This window comes from Merops nubicus, unplaced genomic scaffold (genome assembly GCF_000691845.1).
Source record: "Merops nubicus isolate BGI_N331 unplaced genomic scaffold, ASM69184v1 scaffold20699, whole genome shotgun sequence".
Taxonomy (NCBI): Eukaryota; Metazoa; Chordata; class Aves; order Coraciiformes; family Meropidae; genus Merops; species Merops nubicus.
Genome location: NW_008629276.1, coordinates 3,951 through 15,121, shown reverse-complemented (window position 1 = coordinate 15,121; position 11,171 = coordinate 3,951). Strand labels below are relative to the sequence as shown.

The 11,171-nt window shown below is 43.2% G+C and overlaps 1 protein-coding gene across 1 annotated transcript in view; it reads left to right on the top strand.

Annotated features, from left to right (window-relative positions):
- ITGB3BP (integrin beta 3 binding protein (beta3-endonexin)) overlaps positions 1 to 3,632 on the top strand; it is a gene marked incomplete at both ends in the record, with an annotated part of 15,865 nt that extends 12,233 nt beyond the window's left edge. The window contains 3 exons of the mRNA XM_008946952.1: positions 314 to 392; positions 1,496 to 1,589; positions 3,573 to 3,632. Of these exons, the coding sequence (XP_008945200.1) occupies positions 314 to 392; positions 1,496 to 1,589; positions 3,573 to 3,632 (233 nt within the window). The remainder of the gene's footprint in view (positions 1 to 313; positions 393 to 1,495; positions 1,590 to 3,572) is intronic.
- Positions 3,633 to 11,171: the final 7,539 nt, after the last annotated feature.

Below are 11,171 nucleotides of genomic sequence, written 5' to 3'. Positions count from 1 at the left end.
TCCTGCTGTTAGGAACAAATGAGTTACATTCCTGTTATTACTATTGTCTTCCTGCACCACAAGCCAAACAAAATCCTCTCATATTGCTGAACCTGAGTTCCTACCCTTAAAATTAGGAGTCCATGTATAAATCCTAACCAAAGGGAAGTTATATTTGGTGTTGTGTGACACAGTCAGGTTGCACAGCCCATCTGTTCACAGCTTATCTAAGATCCATCTGGATTACAATGTGAAGAAACTCTGGGAAACTGTGTAAACACTGATTTTCAACAAGTGGCTAAGTGAAATTGTTTTCTTTTAACTTTTTATGCAGGTTCATGGAATTGCAGTCCAAAGTGAAAAGTTCAGTGGCTAGAATTCTGAAAATAAGAGCAAATCTGACCAACCTACAGGTCTGGTTTACACTAATGTATTTTTTAAATCTATTTCTAATATAGGATTTGTAATAGGAATTAAACTCATATTTGCAGCATTTGAGTTTTAAGGAATAGGGAAGCAAATAAAGTACTTGGAACCAGGCAGATTTGACTTGGAAATCCAGGAAATGCAAAAAAATAAAAAGAAGAAACCCAGAACTTAGTAGATTTTTTTCCTTTTTGAACTAGAGGAGTTCCTTTTCAAAGTCCTCCATTTCTGATTTGTATCACTCCTCATTTTGTGTGTGAACAAAAGCATATGAAGTAGTTCTCAGCTATTATTTGTAATATAAGTTATTAGTGCACATATTTTTATGTCCTTAAAGATTAAATATCCCTTCGTGTTGAAGTGATTGTACTGTTTAATTTACCACTGCTGTATCAACATTTCAGAGTCTAATACATGCTAAAATGAAAATCACTTTCCTGTTTTAGTCACGTTTTGTTTCCTAAATAAGTTTAGCACAAGGCTCCTTGCTGCATATCAGTATCTGAGATATAGTTTGGTGGACTCACAGTATTCTGTTGATTTATTTTACTTGCATATGTGACTTGACAGTATTTATTTACCAAAAAGAAAACGATAGTAACTTAAAATATTTTAATTGAAACGTTTATTTAGAAAACGCTCTTGAAAAGTCCTTTATCGTGTATGATTTTAGGTCTAGCATGAAATGCTGGTTCAGTGTGTGTTCAACAGAATCTGAAATGCTTCTGGATTTCCATTTTGCTAACATATTACAGCAAGCTTGTCCCTGTGCCAAGATTGCTTTTCTGGGGATCAAGTGTTAATCTGTTTAAACAGCTGAAGACTTACGAATGAAGCGTAAATAACAGGAGATTTTTAAGTAACACTTTAAAAGGCACCTCGATGCCATTTGCAACAGTCGTTTATGCTCTTACACCCCTAAACTTCTTACTCCCTTTGGCTTTCTGTCAGGCTGAGTCTCGCTCATCGTTTATAGCTTATGAAAAATTTCCCAAAAGCTCTTTCTTTCAAGTGTTTAATAAGCTCTAGACCACTAAGGAGATGGTTTAGGGTTGAGATTTAACAATGTTTTTAATTATTCTTTTTCCAGGCTTTAGAGGGCAGTAGAGAGCTTGAAAATATTATTGGTGTCTCCAACTCGTCTTGCTCCTTGAGTGCTGAAGTGCAGAAAACCCAAGTGCTAAGTAAGGAGGATTTTCAATAATATTTATCCCCCTTTATGACAATTTAACAAGGACTACCCCAAATGTTTCCTAGAGTCATACCCCACCCTGTGTCATAAGGGAGTCTTACACCCCAGGACTGTGACAGGTGAGTTCTTTTGGTCAGGAGAAATGCTCCCTGAATGTCCTTGTGCACCCCAAGCAGGGACATAAAAGCGAGGCAGCCCCCACGGGCCACTCTTCTAACCCACAGCCACTGATGGGGAGGGAAAACTTGCAAGAGCAACACCTTTTCTTATGTAAATAGTTAGATACTTAGTGGGTAGTTAGCTAGTGATTAGGCTAAACGTTTGCACTTTGATTGCATCGCCTTTCTTCTCTTTCTGCAAGGAAGTTGTTTTGTTTGTTTGCCTGTTAAGAGGATTAGGCTGAATATAAATTTCCAGGCTTTAAAACTTGCTATTCATGTGTCTTGAAATGATGGACATACCAGATGCTTATTGTGTTGGGATAAAGGCACTTGACAGATGGCACATCTGTAGTATTTTTCCAAGGAACCCAAAAAGCCAAAAATTTTCACTTCTACATGCCCATTTCTAGGCTGCTCTTTACCCTTACTCCAAATCAGGGGTACTTGGGAATCCTCAGCAGCAAAAAAAATTGCATTCATTCTCTTCTTCCCAGCTACCTCTGCAACTCGAAGGGAAGTATGTGATGGGGAAATACTCTCGTGCAAAAAACTTGTTTTATGGATAGTTGAAGGAGAAAAAAAAAACACTTATTTGCTTTCAGGGCAGGAGAAATAAAGATTTCTCTTACTAGGTCATTCCTTTAAGAGTTCTGAGTGGTGAAAGGCAGCTGTAGGCACCCCAGGGGCCCCAGTCTTTATGCCTCAACACGGTTTGTTTGTTGGTTTTCACAACAGCAGCACCTTTTATCCATACCCAGGCAACATGTTTGGGTGCAGGCGTGCGTCTAAGGCTGCATACACCTCTCACTACTCCTCAAAGGTCTGCAGATATAACTTTGTTCTTGAAGACTCTTCATGCCAACCTCTGGCAATCTAGTTTGCAGCTGACCAGGGAGCTTGAACAATATAAGCAGATGTGTGGACCCTGTGTCCAGTCTCTGTATGAGCATGCCAAGATGATGATCTTAAAAGTCTCTTCCAACCAGAAAGATTCTGTGACTCTAAACCACCTGTCTTTACCTGCAGCACATGTGATGTTTTGTCAGTGTATGCCATTCTACAGCCTGTCTGGTTGCTTGGTTTTCTGCAGAGTGTAAAACCACTGGAATTAGCTGTAGGAGAGCAAAACCTGGGGCTTGAGAAACAGGTGGACAGTAAAACCATGGGTGCTAGAGAATTTTTCTTCCCAAGGAGTGCTGTGACTCCTCTGATGCATTAGGCACAGTGGAATTTATGCACCTCACCATTCCAGCAGCTACTGTTGTTTGAATTCCCATTTCTTTCCTGCCTGGTATTCCAGTGGCCATTCAGTTTCCATTTTGCATGTGTATACACTGTACTCCTCCCCACTGTAATGCATTGAACCAGAGGCTTTCCTATACAAAAGGAAGTTTTCTGAAAAGCCTGTGTTTACATTACTACCCTAGTTGTGGATAGGGCAGCAAGATGGCCCAGCCCCAAACGGGGTGTCCAACCTGTTGTTGGGACTTTCTGTTACATCCACTTTCTTCTTGTTGCCTTCACAATGAGAGAGAATCATCTCTGAATTAGGAACAAAGCACCATGTCAGTACTAGAAGAGAAAATTGGCAACATAATGTGGTATGAGGCTTGTAAGCACAAAGTCTCAAAATTCAGTTGAGTTTGAAAATTTTTTGTTCATTTTTTTCAGCACAATGACATGGTTAAGTGGGGTTTGGTCATCACCTGAAGAAAAGTCCAAATGCTTTGAAAATGAAAAAGGCAGCATAGGTATTATTTCTTTGGAAATCTCTAGGGCAGCATTTATTGATTTCACATTTATTTCTTCAATAGTGAGTCAAGCAGAAGAACTGCAGCTGTTGAAAAGAAACCATGGAAAACCTCCTGCCCAAGGTAAGGAACTTTTTCTAACTCCTGTGTAACAGATGTCTTGATGATTCCTTTTATTCCACTCCTTAGTTCTTCCCACTTGAAATAAATTGGGTAACTTTTAGTATGTGAAAATTGTGATAATCAAATGTGTTTTACTGAAGGCTTTTGCACTACTCAGATCTTAATTTCATCTTTTCTGCTGCTTTCATTGTATTGGGTATTTCAAGGAGAAGAAATCATTAATGGTCTTGCACTTGAGACGTGGTCTAGAAATAAGTGCAGTCAGGTCCTAGAGAGTTTACAAACCTTTTATGTATCCCAGTTACCCTTGTCCTTCCTCACTCTCCTCCCTCCCCCTGCACTTTCAGAGTATAAGCCAAGCAACATACAGTCTTTGCACAAAACCTTTTTCACCCTCTATGTGTTGTGAGGTATTTAGCATGCTCCAGGGGCCTGTGAAATCCTAACTATTACCTTTCCTCATAACTAGTGCTGTGAAAATATTTGAAGTTGGTGGCATTTAATATAGCCTGGCCCATGCAGCCACTTTAGTGCCCTGTCTAGCTGGGAAGGTGGTGGGACAATAAACACAGGATTTATTTTTTTCTAAGCATATGTCCTTGTGAGATGAGAAATGACATATTTTGTGGAAGTAGGATGGAGAATAGAATTATGAGTTTAAGGTGACCAGTTATGATGAAGTTTTGATCTCAGATTTGCTTTGATACATTCTATTTTGCAGTCTTGAAAATGCAGTAGTAGGAGAGGCAAAGAAGTATGTGATAAAAGAAGAGCATTTGGAGATGTTTTACTTGGCCTTTTTGTTTTGGATGTGGTTTTTCATAATTATTTTTAATTAGTTATGCTCAAGTCTTAAAACTTAGGACCGCTCTGTTATGTGACAGATGGAATGTCACATTATCATCACATGGTGAGGCATAAAATTTATTTACTTTACATAAACAAGCTCTGCTTAAAACAACTTAATACAAAAAATTCCTTGCTCAATGGGCAGCATTATGTAGAACTCAGTTTATCATTTTGTGTGATCAGCACAAAAAAAGGGCATCATTGTTTGTCCATGACGAGTATTTACAGTAAACAAAATGTTTTTGAACAGAATGTAAGCAAACTGTAAAGCAGCTGCCAAGAGATGAAATCTAGTGGGTATGTTGCAGTCTAAAATGGGCTTTTTGTGTGCTGAGAATAAATGTGTAGGTTGCAACATGCATATTTTAAAGGAAAATTCACTAGGGTCAGAGTTCCAAGGAGAGAAGATAACATTCTAAACTGGAAAACTACTTAACCTGGTTGTTACAAATTATACTAAATCTTTGCTTTCTAAAAAAGAAAATGACTGACATAAATGATATCCATGACTCTGCCTGCTGCCCAGCTAAGAAACAAGAGTGTTACAGAAGCTCAGATGAGATACTTGCAGTATGAAGGAAGACTATTTTCAGACTGTATCTTGTCATGAAACAAAAAATACTTTCTTTCCTGTGGTGTTGTTCATCCACCAAGCCTGGGGGCAGATGTGGTCACCCCTGTTCAGTTTAGTTCCAGACTAAACTGGAACTACTTGTTTTTAGTACAAGTGATTGAAGTTTGCACTCTTGCAGCAGTAGTGGGGGTTTTCCAAGAGAGGAGATCAATGATAACAAGGTGGATTTTCATTGAACACCACTTGAAACTCCTAATGAAAGCAAAGCTGGAGAGGTGAGGGACTGAGTAACACCCAGTTCCTACTGGGCAATCCCATTTTTGGAAGACTCTGTTTTTATGTTATTTCAGAACATAAAATCCCATTTCAGAAATAGTGCAGAATATGGATGGCTCCTTAATGAGCAGAGTTCCTTCTCAAAGCAAATAAAATGATAAGAATACAATATTGTGCAGCTTATCCCAATTTGAGCTGGTCTGAGTTTGGACTTTGTATTGGCTGGTTGTGGACAAGCAACTAAACAGCTCAGGTCTGGAGTGCTGGTGGGTTGCTCTTGAGTGGTGGTAAATCCATCTTCTAACATATTTCTACCTCAAATAAAGTAGAATAAGTTTCATAGAATCATAGAATGCTCTGAGTTGGAAGGGACCTCAAAAGGTCATCTAGTCCCACCCCCCTGCAGTGAGCAGGGATGTCCCCCATTAGGTGGGTTTGCTAAGTTTATTGACCTTCAGACATCCTTCCTCCTCATCCTCCTCTGGGATCTTCTGGGGAAAAAAAGAATACCTCAGACTTCAGGTGTATCTTTTCAGGAAGGTATCTCTGGATTTTTCTGACTGTAAACACCCTAAACTAAAAACCATATTCTTTTCTCTCAGCCCAACTTTGTGTTGTGTTCACTTGTAGGTAAGACATGTCATTATACATTTTTTGGGGAAGAGTAAGTGTCATGGACTGGCTGAGAAGAAATTTATTAAGTGAAGTGAAGAAATTAATGAGTAGATTTATGTAGAAACTGAGTTTCTTTCCAGAGTTTCCATTCCTTGCCAGCAAATGGAATAAACATCAAGATTGCCTTTGCTTACAGCACATACTTTCCAGGGAAGTGATGAGATGATGCAGGGATTGGACATAACTATCAGGGAAGACCTTTTCCTGTAACAAATCTTGAGGCCTCTTTCATAAGAACTGACACATGACCTGACTGTAAGGATGAACCAGCTGCTCTGGTTGGTGCAGGCCCTACTTCTAGGCTTTTGTAACAGAGGCTTTTGTGAGACTCAGCTCCTGAATGTTCTTAATCTGTTTGGAAAAAGCTCCTAATGCTGAGCCAAAGAGCAATTCCTTAGTTCTACCAAGGTCTTTTCAGTTAAATCCCAGACTTCTTCCCAGCAAAATGTTTGACCAGGTCTCTCCAGCAGCCTTTTTGTGGTGTACGTGTCTCTAAAAGCAACAAAGGTCATGCTGAAGGACTTTTCTTTAAATATATTATCATTAGAAGGAGATTTAGAGTTTGTATTTGCAAATAATATAGCTACTTCAATTCTTAACTAACACTAAAGGCCAGGCTTGGTGTTTTGCCACACATCAGAAATCTCTGCTCTGAGTTCACCTCCTGTTGTGCTTTGGGAGAGGGTTTGGAAGACAGACCTTTGGAGGAGACATAGTGTTTGGAAGAGATGATAGTCATAAGTACTCTTAAGTCCTGCATCCAGCCAAGCTATGAGTTGCCCTCTTGGCCTAGTTAAAAATTCTGTGAAACTAAGACAGAAATTGAATTAATTCATGTTTTCTGGAGGTCTGAAAATAGGCTCTGGGGCTGCTGTTCAGTGGCGTTCCTGTTCAGCCCAGGAAACCTGCATGCCCAGGGCTGCCCAGGCCAGAGCTGGTGCTTCCACAGGCTAGATCTGGAATGCAGCTGCAGCAGGGAGTCCTCACCTGCCTTGACAGAACAGAGAACCTTGGACCAGGAGTCTTCTGGTGGCTGAAGGTGGCACCAAGGGGCTGTGGCTGGGCAGGGCTTTGCAGGATTTCCTCTCGAAGAGCATCTGCAGGACTCGGGCTCTGGGGGTGCAGGTGGATGGCAGAGATTAAAGAAAGAAACTGTACAGAGGCACCACATGTGTTCCCAGCTGCTGGGTGGGTGATTCCTGGGGGCTGGAACCTGCCCGTGGAAAGGAGGGTGGCCTTGGAGTGTGTGTTGGTGAGGAAGCTTCAAGAAATCGTTACTTTGTCACTGAATCACAGAATGTTTTGAGTTGGACCTTTCAAGGTCATCTAGTCCAATCTCCTGCAGGGAGCAGGGACATCTGCAGCCAGAGCAGGGTGCTCAGAGCCCCGGCCAACCTCCCCTGGGATGGTGCCAGGGATGGGGCAGCGACCACCTCTCTGGGCAGCCTGGGCACCCTCAACATCAAAAATTTCTTCCTTCTCTCTAGTCTGATTCTCCCTCTTTTAGTTTAAAATCATTCCCAATTGTCCTGTCCCAACAGGTCCTGCACAAAAGTCCCCCCCCAGCTTTCTGGCAGGCCCCTGGCAGTCCTGGCAGCCCCCAGGTGGTCTCCCCAGCTGGAGCCTTCTCCTCTGTGGCTGCCCCAGCCCAACTCTCTCCTGCTGGGCTCCCAGCAGAGGGGTTCCCCCCTCGGGGCATTGCTGGGGCTCCTCTGGCCCCGCTCCAGCAGGTCCCTGTCCTTACCTGAGGCTGGAGGGAGTCTGGCCTTGTTCATCTGCTCGTCCCTGTGAAGATGTGCATTTCTGCTCAGAAGGCTTTCCCAGATGGGGCACGGGGAGAAGCTGGTGGCAGTCCTGGTGTGGAGATGTGGTGCCGAGGGACGTGGTTTAGCAGCGGCCTTGGCAGCGCTGGGTGAAGGGTTGGACTTGCTGACCTTCAGTGTCTTTTCCAACCTAAACGATTCTAGGATTCAGGCTAAATTTGACTGTACATCTTCCCTCAGCCTGCACAAGCCAGTCCTTGTTCAGTCTGTAGCCATGCAGAGGCCTTTGCAGTCTGGAGGAGGTGACAAAACCCCCCGGCCTGTCGCAGAACTGCAACGCAAGCGCTTTCCCGAGGACAAGTGAGGGATGGATGGACTGAAGGGACCTGCTGGAAGGTGGAGGAGCTGGGGGGGCTCCTGGCCGACCCCAAACTCTGGCCACTGCTCTCTCAGGTTGTACCCACACCTTCTGAGGGCATTCTAAAATCCCAGCTGAGGGTTGAGAACTCTCTGGTCCGAGGTCACCGGCACGATAAGCTGGTTTGGAGGGAAGGAAGGGGGCAGATCACAAAGCTGTGCAGTGATTTAGCAGCCTCTGCTATGTAGATGAAATATTAAGCTATTAACTTTGGTGGCAGATACAGAAATGCACATGAGACGTATGACTACAGGCCTCGGACGTATATACATACAGAACTGTCAACCTGCATCTTAGATCTAGGTGTCAGCCACATTTATTCCTGATTCTCACACTGGTGTTTATCCCCTGTTTTCGTGGGTACCTGTTTACAGATGCAATAGCTGTTAATTTTTAATTCCAGTAGCTCTAGACTTCAGAGCATTAAGCTTAATGAAAAATTAAAAAGAATTGTAGTTCTTTCAACAGCCACATTGTAGCAACTCCTCCACGAGAATAAATACTGCTTTCTCCCATGAATATAATTATTTTAAACAAAAAAAGCAAAGAAACATTAGTTTGGACTCACTTAGTAGCAATTATATGTTTAAGAGGTGTAAATAACTTGCAATCCAGACGTTACAAATATCCAGGTGCTCTGTATGTGCTGATGACAACAAAATTGAAAAGAAAGACTGTAATAATTCTGACTGGTTTTCTCTGCAGAAGATATTGATTATTTGTGTGTGGTGAGAGATTTGGAAAATTCAATTAAAGGAGTTGTGCAAAGGTTTCATAAATTTTCCTGGTACAGCGTGTACACAGACATTGTTGCGTATTAAATCAATGCAGCACTTCACAATATATTTTCTTTGAAACATAAAAATAAATAACATTTAAACAGTTCTGCTTACTACAGAAACAAATTTTATTTTCTGTGAAGCATTTAGTCATGTGCTATCACTGACTCACACACATTTGCCAGCTGTAACAAATTTTATAGACGTTTTCTCCAGAGACATAGCTCATATACTATGAATTTTTAAATGAGCAAATGGTGAAGAAGGGATGTCAGCAATATAAAAATTGATCAGTTAAAAGATAAAAGCATAAGTAAAGAGATTTGTATGGTAGTCTTAATAGGTTTTATTAAATAAAAATACTATAAAAAGACAGTAATGAATAGACTGAAGGTTTTAACTGTGGTTGAGGTGGAGAAAAATTATTCTGGCACATTTAGTAGAAGATTGGTTTTATATCACCTGACAGGTGAACATTTTTTTTTCTCTCTGCTTTTTAGATCTGTAAATGTTTTAGAGCAGTCAAACTTGGGAAAGAATGGCGTGGAAGTGGGAGGGGAAAAGAAACTTGGGAAGATTCTGCCCTTTTAATGCTTTTGTGGGACGGTGCCAGGAGACACCGTGGCAAAGGGCAGCGAGGCTTCTCCCAACCCCCCTGTGCAAGGGCAAGGTTCTGGTGACACTCCAGCTGCTGCCTCACCCTGAGCAACCCCAAAACTCTGAGCAGATGAGAAGGGCAAGGGCAGGCTGGCCCTGCACCCAGCTGGTGCTTGTGCCACGTTTGGCCGCAGCCTGGATGTCTGCCTGGTGGCCTCCACGGGTCCGTTCTGCTGCCCTGGTCACAACAGGATTTCAGTCACAAGTTTTGCTGATGTTCTCTTGGCTTTTATTGGAGTTGAACTTGCTTAGGAGTTCTACATAGAAAATTATCATAGACTTATGGAATGGTTTGGTTTGGAAGGGATGTTTAAAGCTCATCTAGTTCATCAACCTCTCTGCAGGGAGCAGGGACATCTGCAGCTAGAGCAGGGTGCTCAGAGCCCCGGCCAACCTCCCCTGGGATGGTGCCAGGGATGGGGCAGCGACCACCTCTCTGGGCAACCTGGGCCAGGGGCTCAACACCCTCACTGTAAAACATTTCTACAGCTTTCCTGTAGACCTTTTAAGCACTGAAAGGCCACCAGAAGGTCTCCCTGGAGCCTCCTCTTCTCCAGTCTGAACAACAATCTGCAGCCCCTTGCCTCACAGGAGGAGTCTTCTTAGCTGTAGGCCACTCAAAATATCCGTTTGTTGTTCTCAGTACGTTTAATGTAAAGCAGATAATTCTGAATTCTCTTTTCACCCTTTTGTGGTGGAGGACTCGGAGTGCAGCATGACCCATCAGCAGACACTGAGGGTGCTGAGGCCAGATCTGGTCACCTGCTTCAGAAAGCCATTTGGCAGCCCTGGCAGTTGGCAGCACCTGCTTCCTGACCCCTTCCCTGGATGCTCTCATTCCCCACGTTCCTTTCTGCCCCTCTGCACTTCTCCTCTGCTTCTCCCAGCCATCTGCTCAGTCCCTCACCCTGGCCCTGCCCTCCCTGAGGCTGGGACTCAGGTGTGGTTGCCTCTCTTCTTGCCACCCCCTCAGAGACCTGGGGAAGGTTGTTCCTCTCACTGATTGGATTCTGCTCAGTATGGATTTCTATTTATTCTTTTATTATTAACAGCAGAAAAAGAAGGACCAGCGTCTAGTACACGTAACACATTCTGTTCTGCTTTCATGGCTGGGAGTGATGTAGCCTGTGCACAGACTCAGAGGTAATTAACACCATCCCCTGCATTACCGCTGAGACACAGGAGCTGTATGAAGCACAAGGGTTCTGCTAACCACCGCTGTGACTCATTTACCTCATATTTGGGGGGGGTTGTCCCCAGTTCTGTAACAGCACCAGGGTTCTGTGTCCCAGCCTGTGTTTCCCTCCTCCACAGAGCACGTCCAGAGCAGCAGCAGCACCAGCACCGCCTTCCTCCGGTCCCTCCTCGGCTGAGGTGAGTGGCCCCTGCACCCGCCCTGTCCCTCCTCCTCCCACAGGCAGTGCCAGCAGCACCACTCAGCTCCTGGACTGCAGACCAGCTCCAGAGCACTGGAGTTTGAGCTCTTACTCTGCAAGTGGTATTTCTGGTTACTGGTTTGTTAAGCAGAATGAAGTATTGGAACTGTAG